General features: G+C 45.4%; 1 protein-coding gene across 9 annotated transcripts in view; it reads right to left on the bottom strand.

Annotated features, from left to right (window-relative positions):
- Positions 1–21,397, bottom strand: part of MYO9A (myosin IXA) — a 163,139-nt gene that overhangs the window by 59,205 nt on the left and 82,537 nt on the right. For all 9 annotated transcript variants that reach the window (XM_048956332.1, XM_048956336.1, XM_048956339.1 and 6 more), the window contains 2 exons: positions 12,026–12,142; positions 5,187–5,321 (listed from right to left, as the gene is read on the bottom strand). In XM_048956332.1, the coding sequence (XP_048812289.1) occupies positions 5,187–5,321; positions 12,026–12,142 (252 nt within the window). The remainder of the gene's footprint in view (positions 1–5,186; positions 5,322–12,025; positions 12,143–21,397) is intronic.

The raw sequence follows: 21,397 nt of genomic DNA, 5'->3' as shown, positions 1-21,397 counted from the left end.
ATTCAAACAGTTGGTCCCAAGCATCAATATCAGCACTCAGCACAGCAGGGTGCACGGGGCAATTCACTGGGGCACAGAAATTAAACGTGTCTGTACCATTCAAAAATAACTATTACAAAATACTGCTTATTTCATCTTCATCTCTGCTTTTTAATTTGCATTTTTGTCTGTTACCTAATGTATGCAGTATCAGTATATTAGTGCAAACTGTGGTGCTGTGTTCACAAAGACTCAATCATTAGTGGACTTACATACACCGTGCTTCCCCACTGGGCTTTAAGAAAGAATCAAGGAATCAAAAAACACTAACTAATCCAAACTGCTTCCTATGGACAGCTAAATCTAGCACAGAAATAACACAACAAGTCCTCGAGTCCATACATCACAGCAGAATAGCTTTCCAGATCATTTTCTGAGAACGTTTTCCAATTTGCCTACCTAGAGTGCTGCCACGCAGATTTAATACAATTAAAATTTGTTTTTCCATCTGTTTTCACGCTGCCATTACCCCAAAGCTCTTCTCTCATCCCAAGGAGATCGTGCACAGCAAACATTCCAGGGGCTGATGGTGAGCACAGCCCCATTTTCTTCTGAAGATAACGCTTAAGCAACTCAAAGTACTCTTTCTTCTCCCCACGTATGAGTTATGTACAATGGCACGTTTCCAAATCATAAATCAGTAACTTCTGCAGCCTGTTATTCCTCCGCATGTCACGGGGAATAGAGCTGAGCACAGCATTTTGCAGCCAACCCTTTTCCAAGGAAAACAGAAATCCGACGCGAGCTGCCAGCGCCCGACGCATCGCTCGTGGTCACCGCTCATCTCCAGCCATGGTAAGGATGGAATACGTGGAGGCCACGTTTGTGCCCACAAGGAGTGAGGAAACACTGCAGGGGAGACAACGAGAGCTCCATGCTGTATCAGAAAGTCCCTTTTTTGTTAGGTGCTTCTGCTCTGTTTTCCCTATGTGACACTGCTGGGATTTGAAGCAGTGCACAGAAATCCCGAGTGTCCAAGATGCTTTAAAATACTGCAGGTGCTAAGCATGGCTACAGTCATTTCACAGGGCAAATTAACTGTGTCACCACATCCTGCATCAAATTCATGGATCCTTGTTTTTGTTGGTGGTGCTTTGTTGGTTCTTGTTTGTTTTTTTAATTCACTCCCACTGCAATGAACAAACTGCTACAGCATCCACGATTCAGCCAGGACTTCATTTTCCACAAGGAGTTTAGAATGGCCTGGATTGAAATGGTCTGCAATGCTCATCCCGTTCCAAACCCCCTGCTGTGTGCAGGTCACCAACCAGCAGCCCAGGCTGCCCAGAGCCACATCCAGCCTGGCCTTGAATGCCCGCAGGGATGGGGCATCCACAGCCTCCTTGGGCAGCCTGTTCCAGTGTGTAAAAACCTATCTACCTCTAGAAATACTTGCAGAGCTCTGGATGACTGAGCAAACATTTTGCAGGACGTGTTATCTTTATGAAATTAAGTTTTCCTATGTGAGTTGGCTGGGACATGAAACTCACCAGGGACCATGCCAGAAAACAGACTTTGCTCAACACCTGAGCACAAGCCAGTTGACTGCGCTCCAAGCCTCTTTTTTCTTTTATTTCAACCTCAGTTCCCCATCAATTTTTAAAACAATAAAAGGATGTCCTCAAAATTGAAATTTGGCTGCTGCAATGTAGAAAACGAGGCAGAACCTGAAGCGGCAATGCCTGCGGGATGGCAGGCTATAGGACCTGTCAAACTTTGCAAAGTATTGGCTGAAAACAGGAAGAGGAGGGTGGGGGTGAGCCAAAACAACGAAAATCAGGAGGCTGCCCATCCATCAGGACAACTGCCAGAAATCTGAATAGCAGAGGAGAGCTGCTCCAACACCAGGGGCTATGCGCACACCTTGCCTTACACTGGGGTCATGTCAGCTGGAGGGATGAGACCACGCTTTGTGGAAGAGCTAATCATACCTTCACTGTGCAAGGACCTTGCGAAAGCAGAATTCATCCTCCTGCCATATAGAGCAGGAGTGGTAAGGCCTGCAGGAGAAACCTCAGAGCCACCAGCAGCAGGGCTACAGCCCTGGGCCCCAGCTGACCCCCTCTTGTGGGACACATGGGAAGCAGAAAACCACCCTGGCTCAATGCTGCAATGACAACCTTTACACCTGTGAATCATTATCCTTCTGAACACAAGCGTTTGCCTACACAAATATACCAGGATTTATGAGGCTGGGCTTCACCCAGTTAGTGTTGGTCTCTCTTGCATCTTCCTTCATCTGCTGAAGCACATTCCCATGCACCCCAGATCATCACTGAGCCTTCCTCAGCTATCCAGAATGGGTGGTTTATTAAAAAAAAATAATGTAGGAAAGGAACATTAATAATTGTCTTCATTCAAGATAGAACTCCAACACGTACCTTTTTTTTTTTGCCTTCTCCTCCTGTTTTACTACAAACAGTGTGCAGAGATGTGTTATCCTCACTCACAAGGTCGTCTTGAGAATAAGGAGCTGTGTGCTGCAGAGATCTTTGCATCTGCCTCAGCACACAGCAGCAGAGCAGCTGTGTTTTTGGGAGGCACCAGGCTGCAGGCAGACAGACCGTGGCTGTTTGCAAACAGCTGGAAATAGCATTGTCTTTAGATAGAAAGGTTTTTTTGTGAAGTGCATTAGAAATCACTAGGAGTCATGGAAGACAAAAAAGAAAATATGGTTAAAACAATCCTGTGCCTGTGATAGACCATTCTGTGGTAGGGTCTCTGGTTTCCATAACATAAGCAGTATGTCATAGCAACAATTACATCAGTACTAAATGCCATTCCTGCACACAAATTCTGCTACGACTCGTAGAAAATCCTTGGTGCCGACTTGAATTTGTCCTTCCTTCTAGCAGAAGTTTCCAAATAGCTCAGCAATGCTGTCTGCTGCCTTCCTGAGAATCTGAGAAGTCCAGCTCTGGAAGCAGAGAACATCAGCACCTCACCAACAACCCCATTTGTTTCTCAGCACAGGAAGACACCAAAACAAGCTCAGGTATTTGCCACTCAAAGTAATGCAACTATTTTGCTGCCCTGAAACACAACATGTACTACCCAGTGTCCATCTGCAGACTGGCAACGATTATTAAAAAGCAGATTGGGCCAACTAGGAATGAAGGACATTCTTAATGTCCAAAATCTGCATGTGCATCACCAGCTGTCTTCTCATCAAATCTAATCATTCTCCTACTTGCAGCAGATAACCCCAAGGAGAATAAGAGAAAATGATTAGACTGTGCAAGTCAATCAAGAGTTAGCACTTGTAGGGTATTTACTTACACTTGCAGAAAACAAAATATGAAGAGAAGAGTGTATTCCCACTGGCTGAGACTGCAAACAAATATTTTCTGCCTTGATGATGTGTTCAAGCATTAAGAATTGGAATTGAGCACTTTGGAATCAGATGCCTCCAAAACTGCTCTTCTTATCCATACTGAAAACATAGATGCGAATGACTTCATGCACTTGACAGGTTTATAGCAGCAACCTAATTAGGTCATTGGTTATAAGCTGGCCCATGGAGAATTACAGCACATTCCTTTCATCAAACTGCCTCCATCAGGAGCTCTGATGGAACATTTCAGACCCAAGCAGCAGCACTGACCTGCCAAGAAGCCTCAGCCCAGCACAGAATTCCCTTTGGGATGATGACATCTCACCCAGGTGCCATCTTCCCCCACACCCCCCCCAAAAACCCCTCTACAAAGTCTATCAGCTACTTCAGAGGAAAAAAAGAGCTATACTGGTTCGACAGCAGTCTTCCAGTTTGCCCTTTTGTTGCGGATAACTGCAAAACCACCCCATTTCCCAGAAATACAGCCTTGTTTTTCCCCACTAACTTCTTACAGCATCCATTGAAGGGTGCATCAGAATACAAAGAACCAGTTACAAAACAGAAATAAAGCATTCAGCAGCTCAGCACCATCTCCTTGATGTGGACAGCAAAGAGAGGAGGGTCAAAGTGCAGCAAACACCCTGCAAATGTTCCATCAGGGCTACATTGCTTATTTTTGCCCATCCTTTGTGCCCACCCCTTTTCAGATCTCTCGCAGTACTTACTAACAGATAGCTAGTAAGTACTGATAGATAACAGAGAGGCCCAAACCAAAGCTATCAGAGTTTCTGGGCAGGGCCAGTTTAATGTTCTGATCTCAGCTGGACTCAGGCTGCACAGTGCAGCTCATCAAATACCAGCCCGACGGAAACTAACGATAAGGAGGATTCCATCGACCTCACCCAAAGAAGGATTTCACAGAATCAGGGCATGCAGACTGGCATAGAAAAAAAAAAAAGGCATTTTGAAGGTCCAGAGCATATTTAAATTTACCTTTACATACTTATATATAGATATTTTTAATTCTTTCATAGGCATTCACTGTCAGTCCCTGTCATAGATGGGGAACCATGGGAAACAGACAGCCTTTAATGCAGCCCAACTGCACGCCGTGCATTCACAACAAGGCACGTACTTCAGCAGTTGATGTGTCCTGCTTGTTATTACACAATAAATGATGTTTGGCAAAGCCTCCTCCCACTCTGTGAAGAAACCATGCCATTCTGTAGCACGTTACCTGTTAAATTATAGCCTGTACTTCTGCCATCTCTCCTACAGCACATTAATCGGAGGCCGGAAGGCAACACCCAGTCTTAACAAACCTAAAACAAAGCTTAAAGTTCAACCCTCCTAACATGTCTCTGCTATCACAAGTCACAAGGACCAAGCTGAACCTTCCAGAATGTGCTCCACTTTCAAGAGAATCAGAAAAATAACATACGTGGTATTGAACCACATAGCAGTGAGCCCAGAGAAACGCAAGACAGAAGTTGGACGCTGATGAATCCTCAGAGCATATGTTAATGGGACAACAGTTAAGGTCTTGGTGATGCCTGAGGATATCTGTATCTCCAATTCAACAAGGGGCTTGGAAAGCAAGAGTTATTTCAGAACAGCAAGTCTCTGTATTTTATCTTATTGGCAGCAGTAACAGCAATAAGTAGCAATGACAAATAGAAACTAAATATGAATAATTCCAGGTACATTTTTTAGCACAAAGGAATTAAGGGGACATTTGAAGAACTCTGGGTCCATCAGTCCCACAAATCCATGAGCACACTCATCGTATGATAGCAAATATTTACAGGCCCACCTGTTCCAGCTTAAAGATGTGTTGGTTGAAGTAGTGCTGTAAGCGTTCATTGGCAAAGTTAATGCAGAACTGTTCAAAACTGTTGTTTTCATAGTCCTCAAACCCAAAAATATCGAGTACTCCGATGGATAAAGTCTGCAAGAAAAGTGAGAATGCAGATTAGCATAAAAATAAAAAGCCAGTGGATTATTTCTATGCTGAGTACAATCAAAAGCAAACAAACAGAATGAAATACACTTAATATTGGGATTTCATTCTTACTGGGACTGTTAATATTATGCCATCTGGAAGGCTTCACCTACTTCAGAGGGATGAAATGTAACTTCAGATGTCTGGACAGATGGCCTTTTTCTAAATAAAAGTCCTCTCAGAGTATTTTGGCTATTTTTATTATTTATAGAGAAATTGCCATCTTCGAAGAAATCTGAACCCAGCTCCAAGTTATTCCATTGGGCCTAATATAGCAGTCTGGGGGAAAAACAAGGGTAGGGCTGGAAAAGAAGCTAGTATCACAAAAACAAAACACTCAAACACTCGTAGAAAGCAGATACAAGCAAAGCAAACTCAGTCCAGCTGTAAGCCTCCCAATGCAACACCTGCACAGCAGGAGGTTGAACAGAAACAAAGCATGGCAGGGAAGGAAAATACAACAGGTCAGCAGTTGAAGAGCATCAGAACCTAAACATGGACAGAATAAACATCCCATAGTGAGAAGTGTGGCCCAGACCACGCTCGTGGTGGGATGGTGTCTCCCAACATCTAACAGGGTAAAAAGGACCTGACATAGGTACAATTCCTGCTGCAACAACCAGGCCTGCTCTGTCAAACAAGTAATTAATCATCAGCTACAAATAAAGCTCAGCCCGTGTCCATCTAGCAAGTCTCTGGCCAGGATGCATGCACAGGGCCCTCCATCAGCTCAGGCTTCCACATCTCACCAACATCCCACTTAGGTGAAGAGTTCTGTTCATACATCCCAACTACACCAAACAGCACACCAGGTAACAGCATCAGAGCTAGCCAGATGACCCAAAGCTCAGGCAAGGAGGGGAAATACCCCTCTGCTCCATCCATAGGAACACAGTGAGCTGCTGGGCACCGGGTTTTAATTGCACTGGTCTAACAAGGATTTTATCAACCACCTTCTTAAGGCTATCACAACTCTGCTACCAGAAGCACAAACCAAATTACCATAGTGTTGTCTGTGCTGCAACTGGAACATTTTCACGTTATCATGGCAGTAAAGCCTTCCTTCTGTGCTTGGCCCATAGGCAGAGGGCTACCCAAATCTGAAAGAGCTGCTGCTGCTGCAATCTTTGTATGAGAACGACTGTGGCAACGCCGGCAGTCATACAAGCAGAAGTACAACCCAAAAAGCACAGTGAGAGGCACACCAAGTGCTGCGAGCCTGTTTTTCCAAAAGGTCACTGGCCACTTTCTCCTCCTCTTGCCTGATGTTTGGGTTTTCCTCTCTATTCCGGCACCAGATGGCTGTACCTGCTATAAGGATGACAGCTGAGAGCCCTTGGGCAGCTTCCCAGCAGTTTGCATCACCTGGCAAGCCCTGAACAACAGCTGTTGGACAGGAGGTGGAACTGGAAGCTCCTGGAGCAAGGACAGAGCCTGGCAGAGCAATCTCCCTGGGCATCCCAATGATCTGTTCACAAAGCCATTCATTAAATCCCAGACTGAGAAGTAAAAACCATTGGTTTCATGGTTTTATTTTTAATACCTTCATTAGCAATCGGCTCACTCACTTTATCTATGGGACATATGAAGATGGTAACAGAAACACCAGAGAGTGACCTAACCCTAATCAGAAGCACCATGCTGGCACTGCAAAGCCCTTTCCTTCCAGGAGTGAATGCTTCAAACTAAGCACACAGACTGCCACAACAGAACACGACACAGCTGAGTACAACCAACTTCCCCATTTCCAATGCTAGCAGTTACTGTGCCAAAACCACTACTGAAATACATTTCAATGGGTCACAAAAAGCAGGCTCAGAGGCAAGAGGCACAGAACTCCAAAACCTCAGCACCTAACAACATCACTGCAGCTCTGTGAGACGAGCAGGGATAATTCTGCACGGGTCATTTCTCAGCAGTTCCCCCTTCTCATCTCACTTCCATTGCGCCCAACTCCGCCTCCAGAAAGCAAAATCTTGCAATGTGCTTTTGGATGCACTGAACGAGGGAAAGAAAGAGGTCAACATGTTGGAGTCCATCAGACTCTTAAGACAAGAAACTCGGATTTTCATGGCTGTTTCTCTGCCTGCCGACCTGCTGGCCTTCAAAAAATCTCACTGTACCTCTCATAAAAGGGTCCTACTGGCTTTGCCAGCATAAAGCAGCTCAAGCCTTCTACCAGGAAAAAAAATATGTCTGTTGAGTTATGCGTAAGTGAAATTATTCTGTTAAGCTGCATGCAATCCGGCCGGCTATAGGATGAAGTTTACAGCACAGTATGTACTGAAAGTAATCAAATATCAAAGCTTAGAAATCTTCAATGCTTCGGTTTTTAATTTAGGCTTTGAAGGAATGCCACCTGGAAACAATGACAAGATGTAGGATGAACTACATTTAATGAACCTGTGTATAGCTTACGTCTTAATGTTGCTCCTATACCCAAACCAATATTTAAAGACAAGTGTGCAGCAGTGACAAGCCAGCAAGTGTCAGCTTGCTGCAGGACCAAGCAAGTTATTAGTGCATCATCTTTAGAATCACAGAATGGTTGCAAAGGAGCACAATGCTCATCCAGCTCCAACCCCCTGCTGTGTGCAGGTCACCAACCAGCAGCCCAGGCTGCCCAGAGCCACATCCAGCCTGGCCCTGAATGCCTGCAGGGATGGGGCATCACAGCCTCCTTGGGCAGCCTGTTTCAGTGCCTCACCACCCTCTGGGGGAAAAACTTCCTCCTCATATCCAACCTAAACCTCCCCTGTGTCAGTTTAGAACCATTCCCCTTGTCCTATCACTATACACCCTCACAAAGAGCAGTTCCCCCTCCTGTTTATACACTCCATTCAAATACCAGAAGGCCACAATGAGGTCTCCCCAGAGCCTTCTCTTTTGCAAGCTAAACAAGCCCGGCTCCCTCAACCTTTCTTCATAGAAGAGGTGCCCCAGCCCTTTAGCAATCCATTCTTTGTATTTAAAAACATACATCAACGAAGATGTTGAAGTTTGTTGAGCCTCAGGTTAGGAATCAGAGAGTATTTGAGGGAAAAAGCAGCCTCACACTTTCCTAAAATGCCACAGCCATGAATCAGGGAGTTAAATGTCACGCAGGGGTCTTCAGGGCACTCAGCAAATGAGGGTCTCAAAGCTTGCCTGCTCTGCAACTCCCACAGTGCCCATAAACATGGGCTGTCAGAGCTGACTTATGGCACCCCAACGCATGCTGGTGATGTCATCCCACCACTGAGGCACGCTTTGGCAATCGCAAAAGGGTTTGTTTCAGATTCTGGGGGGGAAAAAAAAACGAAATGATATTCCAAACCAAGCCAACGCTGTGAATATAAAGAACATCATCACCAATAAATCTTAAAGGATTATTCCAATCTATATCACCACAACGTCCACGGTGACGTCTGACACAAAGTGGGAGGTGGGAATTTGCTACAGATTCTGAATCTGGGACATGAAAATGACGAACAGATGTGCACGAAGCCCAGTGAAGTGTTCAGCAGTTCTTCCTCTCTTTCAGGTCAGATAGCCAAGAATAATCTTAGTTGATGAATTAAATTATTTAGAGGCCGTGAATTCACACTGACCACGACAAACACTTAAGAACACCTCCGTTACAACAGGGTTATTCAGCAGAAAAGGAAGATGCTTCACAAAAACCACGTGGGAAAAGCTTAAAAACACCCTTGAAAGAAATGTCTTTCCTTCAAACATCACCTGCACTGCATCATCATTTTAAGCAGCAAGACAGTCTTCTAACAATCCCTAACCTAATATAAGGAGGGGAAATTAAATAAAGGACTCTCTGAGGTTTAGTAATCGAGTTCTCACGAGGAGGAAACATCTCCAACCTCATTAATAAAGGTCAGATTTCAGACAGTTGTAGGGTATCACAAGAAGAGCCGTTATCAGAACAGAAACCAAAAGCTCAACAGAGACGACCATCAGAAATGGAGAACACACCAGCAGCAACTCACAGCAAAACCCACACGCAGCAGCACTGCTGGAAGCATGAAACAACTCCTATCAAATCACTATCCCAAACTCAGCTCAGAAACAACGTGCTGTGAATCCTGTCAGTGAGTGAGATAAGCCAAGTCCCACTGTGCTTTCCCAAAATAATTCACTGTACATTAACTATGCATGGATATCAAAGGTCTGATTTACATCTTCCAAATACTAGCTTGAAAAACAGTGGAAGAATGGCAACCAAGGAGTTGTTTGCTTTACCTAGCTTCGTCTTTTGATCTTCTCCTCACTGCTGTTATCAAATAAACACACGTATTTGGATATGAAAAATCTCTCTGTTCCCATTGCCCCAAGTTCTCCTGAGGCCATAGACACTGTTAGGACCTGTGTCTTCTTCCAGCCTATCAACAAAGCAGTCCATCAGAATTCAGCCTGGCTTAAATCAAACCAATCAAACCCTGCAGCAAACGCAGCTCGCCCCAAGGAAGGCCCACATCTACCAGGTTTTGGCCAAGTCCTGCCCAAGTAGCTCTGCAAGGCCATTTGCACAGCAAGAAGGCTTTGCTGGATGCAGAGATGGTTTTTACAGCACACAGAGCAGAGTAAAGCAGGATCTCAGGTGCATACCAGATTTACAGATGTGCATTTGGAATATTTGCCTCCTCCAACCTCCGTCCTTCATTGTCAAAGCCCTGAGCTACAGAACCAGGCAGAATGTTAAGCAAGCCCCTGCAAAGCCCATGCAAGCTCAAATCAGGTGTCTTTATAGGACTGAAATCAGAATTTATGCTGACAATCACAATCTGCACCTTCACTTTTGACACCAACTTTAGGCACAGGTCTGCTCTCAACTTGCACTCTCAGTTATTTTACCTCTGCACAAGACTAAGTGCCACAAAAGACAGATCTCTGCCAAAAACCCATCACCTGACAACCTTCCAAACCTTCACAAGCTGCAGGATTATTTGACAGTTTATCTTAAAAGTCAAATTAACACTGGTGACAAGCATGGGCTGGGATAAAGCCAGTGCACTTGCTGCAGCATGAAGGGTACATCACCCACTGCCAACTCAGGAGGCAGCAGCCTTTCAGGGAAAGGTGCAAGATTATATTTTTCTTCCAAAAACCAGAGATTAAATGTGTATTTTTGGGATACAGGCACATACCTGTACATATCCAAAGCAATGCTGCCACGTGAGCACTGACATCTTGCCTGCACTGACAGCTCTTTCCATGGGCTGGAGTTCTCATATCCTGCAGCCAAACCCCAGGAACACACACAGGAGTAAGAAGTGCTACATCTTAATGCAGTGTTTTTCAGCCTGAGTCCTATCCGAGGTTGAGATCGAGCTCACAGGTGTCTACAGTTGTGCCCTGCTGCCACATAGAGCTCAAGCAAGTGGCAGTGTCCTAGACTGATTTAGTCTGTAAATATTACGGAGCACACACTATTTAAAAACAAATAAATAAAACATCTATAGTGGGTTATTAAAAAAATAAGCAGCGTTTGAGATGCATCTCCTTGTGAAAAGAAGTCCACTGTTTGTGTCTCACCAAGAACACAAGTGGCTTTTTCCCTGACAGCTCAGACAAAACTTTGATGACATACCAAAGATCAGGAAACGTTCTGTAAAATAGTACACCAAGTGTGTGCAGGCAGGAGGCACACTGGATGTCACCAAACTCATCTTGCCAGTAGTGTCACCAACCGCCTATTTAGAACAAGCTTTACAAAATGCCTTTATTTATAGCCTATAATCACGCTCCTCTAATCACCACAAGCATTTCTGTGCAGTTAACTATAGGAGCAGCTATGCTACAAACCACTGCGACTTCCCTCAGTCCCCCAGTGTAATTCAAATGCAATGCTTAGCAATGCAATCAGCCTCTTGGCAGCTTCACTCTGGTTGCACGATCCAGAAAAGAAATGATAAGAAAATAAAACGCTGCTGGCCTGCACCCAGTATTTCCAAGCACGGCATAGCTGGCGAGCTGCAGGCACGTGCATGCGTGGCCACGTTCGTACACGTATGCATGGAGAGCAGCCAGGGGTCAGCCCTTCCCTGAGCACAGCACAGGTTCTGGGACAAGGGCTCAGAAAGGATGTCCTGGATCACCGTGTGCAGCCCCTGCTATCGCAGGAAACGTCCTGCAATCCCTGCCATCAGTTCTTTGGGAAGCCGGCGAGGCACCGCGCTGACTTCACTCTTCCCGTCGCAGTGCTTTTCCAACCCTGCTCCCTGCTCCTCAGAGCCCTGTTATCCCCATATCTCCTACCACAACACGTTTCCCACTTTTTCAGAGTAACTTCACTGAACGACCTCATCAAAACATTTCCATACAGTGGGATTTCCAGCTTTTCCCTCAAATACGCACTGCCCTACGGTCTTACATGAGGGGGAAGAAGGATTTGGCACTGCTCCTGGAGGGGTGTGGGCCCAGGATTTGTGACTGAAGCAAACCTTTTCCCCAGCCACTTGGAGGATACGTTACTGGAGGTGCTTCGCTTTCCTGGCTCAGCAAACACCACTTAAAATAACAAAGTACTTGGTCTGAAATATTAACAGCAATGTTCCACGAGGAGACGTTAACTTTATGCCGAGCAATTTAATGTTTTATCCCATAGTTACCCATTTTAAATCAGAAGTGTGCAGCCAAAATAGCTGGCAAGGCATTACCTTGGTGCTTTCCTCCATATCCTTTGAGTTCAGGAGCGCGTGGTTAATTCTGAAAACTATCCAGTCAAAGAGGGCACTGTACAATGATTTAGCCATGGAGTTCCGCACAGTCACAGCCTGAAAGGAAAAAAGAAAAAGGAATTGGAAACGATTCATGCTCTGCACTGAAACGTGCTTCACCTCTTAAGCAGCCACGTCCAATGGTTGTATTTTGCCCTTGCTAAAGCCTCTGCCTGCTGTTCCACTTTACATCCCCCAGCCACCAGGGGCTCCCAGCAGTCCCCACGCTGCTCTGCCAGGCCAGGCCACGAGCTGTGCCCCTGGACTTTGGCTTGACTCACTGTGATGCACTCAAGTGGATGACGCATGAGATCAAGCAATAAATCCCATGACCAAAAGCAAAAGGAAAAAATTTACATGGATTTAACTTCACCGAGATCGCTGTGGAGTTTACTTCTCCTTCCAAGGGGAAGGCAAGAGGAGGGTGGATACTGCGTGGCAACCAGCAAGTTGATGGGGAAGCATGTGCTGAGGCAAGCAGTACATCTGAGATTTTTTGCTGTGTGTATCCACAACGCATCAGCTTTGCACAGGGAGCTACACACCGGATCAGAAAGGAACGATTTATACTTCAGGGCTATCTCTGCACATGGCTCTTTGGTTTCTTGCCTTGAGTTGCTTCTGCACACACTGATAACCCAAAAAGCTTACAGTATCAGCAGCAACCATCAAGTTACACTTGGGTTGGTTTTATAAGAAATAACAAGGCAGCAGACTGTGTGTTCATACAGAACTATTTCAACAAAGCCTTGGACACACACCAGTGACTTTGTATACACCACAGTCAGAACCTCCTCACCAACATTCCCACCAACATACATGAGCTGCGTGGTCCCGTGGCCCCAACCTGCAGCAAGAGTGAAGTCACGGAGCATCATTTATCTCTCACCAAAAGCTCCCTCCTTCCCCCTGAATATTTTGGGACAACATCTCTGGACGCGACTGCATGCATGCAGTTAAAACCAAGAACCATTTCTATATGAAGCCAATGAAGAACAGTACTGTTCCCTCCATATGCTTACAGATCTTACAATACTTTGAGGTTTTTGCCCCCTTCTACGACAGTGATCCCCAGGAGAGCTGCTCTCCCTGTTCTGCTCCAGACCCAGGAAACCCTGCACAACAAATTGCCCTGATCTCCCATTTCCAATAGTTATTTTAAGACACTACGGCTGTAGCTAAAGAGCTGGCAAAAGCAATTTCACAAAGCATGAGAGGCAAAGGATGTGCATGTACACATGGATCTCATTTGCAAACGTGCTGACTCCTTATAAGTCCATTTCTTCTCTTGCAGCTGTGCCACCCTTTGGGCTCACCGCAAAGCAGAGAGCAGACCTTCACACCCTGCATGAGAATCATTACAAGACACTTACACAGACATTATCTGCTGTATAGAACTCCAGCTTTTTACTTTTTTCCCCACTTCAATAGAGTATTCATGCTTCCTTCCTTCATTCTCCAGATCCTGCACGATGATACCTTACAGATAAAGTCCTCCAGCATCGTAAGTACATACCAAACTGCATAGCAAGGGGATATTGCTTCTTCTCAAATTTAAGAAGCTACTGCAACTTCAAGGGCACACCATCCACCCCTCCCTGGAACGGCAGGGTGAGCACACTTAGGAAACAACTCTTCCAGCTTTTCTCTCCTTCATCTGAGGCCCTCATCTTGCAGATTAACATTTTCCTGATACACTTAGCAGTGGAATTTGCTTCCCTCCCAAGCACAGGTACTCAGAAGTAAGTGGTGGCAGCATGCTCATGATGTGCAAGCATCGCAGCTGCAGCATTTTGTACTTTATTAGAAGAAGAGACGAACACACACGGCCTGCTGAAGGCAAAACACAGCTCTTAGCTCATGCCTATGCTAACTGGAGATGCCCTTTGAAACTCATGGCATGTATGACGTACGTTCTGTGTCCAGGCAGCCTTTTTTTTCCTTCTCACGTACAATCTAATTCCCCTGGAATCACTACCTTGTGATTTTACTTAGATTGTTAAACTCCCTAAAGAGCAAAGGCTTGCAGCAAACTCTCAGCTATGCAGTGACACACGGAAGCTCTGCAGGCCGCTCTGCCACTTTCTTTGGTCTTTGCATTCAGCAAGGTAAGTGCTCTCACAAGGTTCCTCCAGGCAATGGTCCACCTCGAAGCTCCAGCTCAGTATTTTCAAGCAGCTGCTGTCATCTCCAGCTCCTCATCTCCTGCACGTCTCCTTATGTGACCGTTCTGGCAGATCCCCGACGCTGTGGCACTCATAAAATTCTCACACAAAGCCAAACAAAAATAGCTCATGCGATGCCAAAAAAAATCTCTGTGGGATCAAAGCAAGAACAACATCTTGCGCACACACGGAAATATCGCTTACTGATTCAAAACCAAAACAGATCAAACGCATTTGAACACAGTGATGCAGGAAATAAACTTCAGGCAAGGTTTTAATCAATAAGTTTCCTGCATTTAGGACTAACAAGAAGAATATCTGATTAGAGGCACCGATGCTTAGATGTCAGAGATGACACTTGCTAGGGCTGGCCAACATGTGCTACAATATTTGGGTTTGCCCCTAACATTGCACTGCCAAAGCAACTGGCCCATGACTTTTCATGATGGCCATTAGATTCAGGCTGACTTAAAAACAGATGCACTTTTGGAAGCATCTTCTGCCAAAATGAACAAGGGGCAACGGGCTGAAGAACTGCAATCACTCTTTGAAGTGTTTTGGAGCAGACTTCAAGTCTCGGGAGCGCCAGCCTATGTTTGGAGATGGAGAAAGATATAATCTCAGAAAACCAGATTTGCTCAAATTAAAAGCCTCTGCAAAACACGCTGGGAGACATTCAGGTTAATTCTTAAGATGACAAAGCCTCCTGACGTGTACAAGATGCCATATCTGCCACCTCCAGCACCATCGCTCCGGTGCCAGGCGCTCGCATTCCTACTGCCCTGCTCAGATGCAATGACTCAGAGCAAAAGCCAGAAAAGGGTACGTGTGATGATGGACATAAGAGCTGGTATTTCAGCATACCCTCTTCTGCTCAGAGCTGCCAAAGCCTGCACTGCGGGCGGGACGGGCAGAGCTGTACAGGAAGAATTCAGGCTGTTAATAAATGCCAGAATGGGTCCTTTCACCTTGCTGCGTGGTCAGACACTGCAGCAGTTCACAGGCAGTTTAAACCTAGTGTAAAGCATCCTTTTGGCCTCCTAAAACCTTGGTTAAAACAGCAGCTCTTTGCTCATCCCACCACAACTTTTGTTTAAAAAAAAATTACCAGCTGGCCTTGGTTCTGGAGCTCAATTCTGCAGCTCATCTCTTTGAGCCCAGTGCAGTACTCAAGGAAGGCACAAGCTGTGGGGGCAGCACCGGCACTTCGGATACATCTCTACGTGCAATCTAAAGGGAAATCTGATACTCCAAAGTACACCTGGAACCCAGCACAGGCTGCCAGCAAAGCGGCCCATCACGCCAGAGCTGAGCTCACTCCACTCGTTATTTATTTATAGAGCTGGGCATGTTTGTGCCCAGTGAACCCAAGGCAACCTTACCAACCATCACTCACTGCCATGCTGTTGACAGAGCCCAATGAGAAGAGGAAAAGTTCTCAGATCTCTAAGCCATGCCTTGCTTTGGGGTCTTCAGCTGCCCTGCAGGCACTGATGGCTTTGGGACACACAGCAGAGATGCCTCCGTGCTGACAGAGCCCTTGGTCACGGCACCAAGGTTTGCTAATGTGTGAGCGAGCATGATTGCAATTCTAGCAATATGTTTTTCATCAGATGCTCCCTGTGCCAAGCTGAGCGTTTTCTGGATCGCAGACCCCACCAACTCCACTGAGATCCAGAGAGAGACAAACTCAAAATCCTCTCCTCACTGACCTGTCCAAACCAAACAAACCACAGCCCGTATCCCTAACAGCAACTGGCCTTCAACGTCCAACTTGAAACACTTTGACCCAAACAAAAACACAGCATAAAGGCCTCTTGTAATCAGTATAAACACTTCCACCAACGTTTTTGCTTAAAAAAGCCTGCACAAAATAAATAACCACTTCTGGGCTGCGCATCACTCGACATGGAGACTCCAAAAATTAGGAGACGGCAACAGAAACAAAGCAAAGCTCATCGCTTCTGCTGTTGCTTAAGATCACTGGGTGATGGAAACTTGGGTGCAGACAGATCTTAAGGCCAGATTATATGAAATTATATACATATTAGATCTCAACAGCCTCTGAGTTTGCTTTACAGGGATGTAGTCTGATTTACTCCATCACTGCTTCCTAGCAAGCACAGGAAGCATTGCATGCTCCTGCAGAGAAACCCAGAGAGCATTTTGTGCAGAAAATAATCACAGTCAGCAGCAAGCTATCAGTGCAGCTTTTGGGTCACTAATGTACAAATGCTGTGTTTTTTGACCCCAGTTACTGAGTGCAGGCTCAGATTCTCAGAAGTGAAATCAAAAAGCAGAACTGGAAAGCAAGTGTAAGCACCAAATTCAAAGAAAGATCTGGTGAGGAATAAAACCCCATAGAGCTTAACAGTGGGCAACCCTTGTCCCACTTCTCCAGCATTAAGCAAACCTATGTAACGTCCACAAACATGTTGTTGGTCAACACGACATTCATAAATCAGCAATTCTGGGTCAACTTCATGTTATTACATCCTCTCCCAATTTTTCATTGGGGACAACGCAGACGGGTGCAAGGTCAATGCGCCCACTGCAGAATTGCTAAAAGCCACCAGTACTTGAAAACAGGATGTTTAAAAGCCGTTTCTCAGCAAAAATCTGGAAAACTCACTGGGTCTGTAAGAGGAGATGCTTCAGAACTGAGCGTGTTGTGTCAAGGTTCCTCCTGGCTTTTTGCATTTCCTTGTGTGTGTTACTTACTCGCACTGACCACAATCAGCCCACAGGTTCTACAAATGCAAAATTACCACCTGTCCCAAAAAGTCTGCACCGGTAAAGCTTGCTGTGACCTTCCCAATAAGAATCTCCAAAATCCAACTGGTTGGAGTACGGATGCTCTCAACACTACTGATGAACTCTGCCCTCCCAGTAAAGCGGTAAATCTTCCGGAGCTCATGGAGCTACAAGCACACGTGTGTGCGTGTTTCCTGCCCTCTAGGAAGAAAACAAGCAGCGCTCGCTCCCCTTTCAGACCAACGTTATCAAATACAAAACCAACCAGAGCAGTTCCAAGAGGACAAGAAGCATCTCTTTGCAACGGACGTGACATCTGCAGGAGTTTATGCAGAAGGTGATCAAGACATGAGATAATGCGCTCAGTAAATCCACTCCCTGTAGAACGCTTGACGTCTTCTGGTTGTGCACAACAGAAATGGAGATGACTGTTCTCTTCAGGAAATAAGATATGAATGCAGGAAGAGAGGAAATATCCCGTTCTTCCTTAGGGCCTTTGATAGACTTCCTATAATTTCTATACAAGGATGAAAGGTGCTTCCAATGAAATATTCAGGAAAAAAAAAAAAAAGCAGCCCCAGGATTCTTCCCCTTCAGGAAATCCCTTAAAAATCCAATCTGCATACATATTTATAGTGGTTCTACGGGGTTTTGTCTGTTTTTCTTTTAATACACGGAATACATTTGCTGTGCAATACCCAAAGAATCAATCCTAGTTCTGCTCGCAGGGAGCTAGCAGTAAGCCCCAGGAACCCCACAAAAAACCCCCGTGATCTGCTGATCACACACATGATTTGATTTGATGTTACAATTCAATGTTTGTTTCAAAATCCTTATCAGCCATTCCCATTTTCCCCCATTTAATCTCCAAGGTGAAATTCAGCTTCATAATTACACTCATACTTATTCTCACGTCAATGCTTTATTCCAAAATGCCTGAGAGGAAAATAGAACACATTTTAATACCTACTGAATTTCACTCTTGGTCTTAACTAATGCTTTCTGCTGATGCTTCCTTCAATAGCTGCTGTGGATTTAAGCACAATATATGATCACAGAATGGCTTGGGTTGGAAAGGACCTCAAGGATCATCAGCTCCAACTCCCCTGCTGCTTGCAGAGCTGCCAATCTCCATATCCAATACCAGACCAGGCTGCCCAGGGCCCCATCCAACCTGGCCTTGAACACCTCCAGGGATGGGGCATCCATAAGGGCAGGTTGTGAGATGTGAGGTCTTTCCATTATCCCACAGATAGCAGAAGTCAATCACTTTGAAGAAGTGGGAAAAGAACAAGACAAAAGTATATTTATCTATCTTTGAGTGGAAGCACCTATTCAGAGTTACGCTGCGTGTTTGAGCAAACGATGGAACAGATCAGTTCCTGCTCTTAAAGAACTTATGTATGTATTTTAATATTAGCAACGTTTAACCAATGGATATGGACATGACTGAGATCAGAAGCAACAGAAACAAGAGCGATTCAAGCTTTCACAGTACACCTGCTTTACATCTCCTAAAGGAGCCCAACGAACAGGAGCAGAAGCCACGCATTCCTTCCCTATAGCTCTGACCATCCAGCCCACGTAGGCACCTTAGTGATTACAGTATCTGCAGCTGCTGTGAATTACAAGAGCACATAAGGCAGGCACTAAGCTTAGTTTCACTTAAACAAGGCTCAAAGGCCGCAGCTCTAACTAATAAGACCACTGTGTGTATGCACAAAGCGTGTCAGTGCTGCAGGAGAACAGTAATAATACCAGAATTACCTTTTCATCTCTGATGCTGCCACTGCTCTGTGAGTGTTGGAAATTAAACACTTGCGGGATGGATTGGGCTTATTTTGGTACTCATACAGGCAGAGAGCTGCTGAGGCACTGCTTACTGGGTCTGCTGCTCCCATTCTGAACTGCAGCAGCAGACAAGGCAGGGCGAGCAGTATAGCTGTAAGGCTGGTGGTGGAGGGCAGCAGCACTGCACACAAACCTGGCTGCACATCAGATGCCCTCACAGTTCAGTGAAACACGGACAGCACGCCCTCGCTCTTTTGGATTTGTAAAACAGATGCAAAAGCACTGAGCTGCTGGAATTAGACAAAGTCTGAGTTTCTCCTTTTGTCTGAATGCAGGTTTTGGTGACTAACTCTTCTCCGACATGGGGCTGAGCCTACTGAGCAGATCCTGGGCCATACATGTGTGCACACAGAATTTTGGATCCCTGCTGCTTTGCTCGCTTTCTATGTATTACCTAAAGCATTTCGTGCCTGGTTTACATTCACTGCTGCATCCCACAGTGAGAGATAGATTAAGCAGCTTTTGTGCTCCCCCTGGGCCACAGGACATGGGCTGAGACAGGCAGGCTTAGCTTTTATTTTTATTTTTTTTTTATAAACAGAGGCTTAGCACCCAGAGGAAAGTACTCTTGCAGGATATCAGACTCTAGCTTAATCCCTGTCTTGGCATCAAGGAGTATTATATCATACAGGGGCTGAGCAACTATGATGTAATTTTCCATACCCATATTTTATCTTCGCATCATATTAAAATCCTGTCATCCTCCAGCTTGCTTCTCCTAAGAGACCTCAAATCGTTAATGCATCGTGCTGCCTTGACTTTGGAAGAGATTTTTTATGATTTTTGTTTGCATTGATTAAGCACGAGAAAGGTCTTTAGACAGAAGAGAGGAAGAAGAGAGGGAGTATGAAGTACAAAGAAGGAAAAGCTTGCTCAGAAGTGCTCCGAACTTTCCTATAAGGGTTCACCTTTGCGTTTCATTTCTATGAATATGCCTGCAAATAACACATCCCCAAAAGCCCCCCAAAGCCCTGCACTAGCACAAGGCCATCGCACTCATCGTGTGTTAACCTGTTCAGCCCTGCACCACCCCCTATTCTCAGGTATATTCCCACTGACACTGACATTCCTGTGCTAGCACGACTCCAAGGAACAGCACACACGGCAGAACTGCTCCCCAGCCCTCCCCTCCTCACTCATCCCCATCACTGCACAGGGAAAACGAAGTGGAAAATCTGAAACAAGAACAACAGCTCCTGTGGGTGTGAAGTGAATCCCAGCAGGTGGTAGGCAGGGCTCGGATGAGGACAGATGGAGGACCCATCATTCCCATCACCAACTGCTGCTCTTTATTTTTAGAGCTGTTTTGCAAGCCCCCACCTTTAATACTGGCACACTGGACTGAATATCTGTAATGTGCTGTGGCCGTGCTCTTCAGAAAAAGCACCCAGCATACACTTAGAACCAAACTAAATCAGCAATGGTGCTTCAGTGCTTTCCTCAATTTCTGCGTTCTGGAGCCGCGTGGTTGTAAAGTCATCGTCCCAGAAAGATTTCAGCCAAAGCCTTCAGCCTTCAGATCTGTGTGGTACAGTTAGAAAATGGGATCTGCAACCTATTAGAAAAAGTACAAAAAGATTCCCTCTTTCTGAAATAAAATTTCCAGAAAACAAGTGTGTTCTTCTACTTCTTCCCATGGAGGAAGGGATGCAAGAAGAGATGTCCTGCTGAAGGGGCTCTCATGGAAAGCTGCAGGCAGCCAAATTTGAAGGGAAAAGAAAACAAGAGTTTCCCCCACCTGCGTTCACCCTGAGCCTATTGAAACAAACAGCTGAGATCCCATTCAGACTGCCAGGCCCTTTGTCCATGTTTTCACAATGGCACTGTACATAAATAAATCAGGAGGTTGCTCAGTGACACAAGAGCAGGGTGTGTGACCTGACCCCAGCTCGAATCCGCAGGCTACATTTAGGGAAATTTGCTCCCAAGTTCATGGGCACAAAGTACCTGCATTCCTACAGCAAAGCACAGCACCTGGCCAAAAATAGCACTTGAGCTGTTAACAGCCAAATCCTGCCCTTCCCAAGCAAAAACACTTGTAGAAAAACTTGTTTTGCCAGTCTATGTTGTCTCACTGCAAGCTTTTTTTTGGCAAGCCTCCTCAATGGGAAAGGATTCCTCATCACTCCTCAAACTGCTCCACCACGGAGCCAAGGATCGTGCAGCACAGTCTCACCCCACAGAGCTTCTGCACCTCCCATCAAGTGTTGATGGACAGTCATTAGCTGTCAAAAGTCAATTTAGATTTACTCAGTTTGAGATTATATGGAAAATCCCGTACTCCAACCAACAGTAACAAATTACATACTGCATGAGAAAAGCTGACTTGCAAATGGGTTGTTCCCATTCTGACAAAGCTCTTCACATGATTTTAGACTGAATTTACTAAAGATTCTGAAATTGCAGTTTTCATTAACCAGATGTAGTTAAAACAACCTTTCAAAGAGCCTGGAATGGACCTGATGAGAGAAAGTGAACCTGGAGTGAAGAAACTGATGGCAGGCATAGAAAAATCGCCATTTCCCTTCCTAAAAATCCTTAT

Source organism: Lagopus muta, chromosome 10 (assembly GCF_023343835.1).
Source record: "Lagopus muta isolate bLagMut1 chromosome 10, bLagMut1 primary, whole genome shotgun sequence".
Taxonomy (NCBI): Eukaryota; Metazoa; Chordata; class Aves; order Galliformes; family Phasianidae; genus Lagopus; species Lagopus muta.
This window is presented reverse-complemented; position numbering and strand designations above follow the sequence as displayed.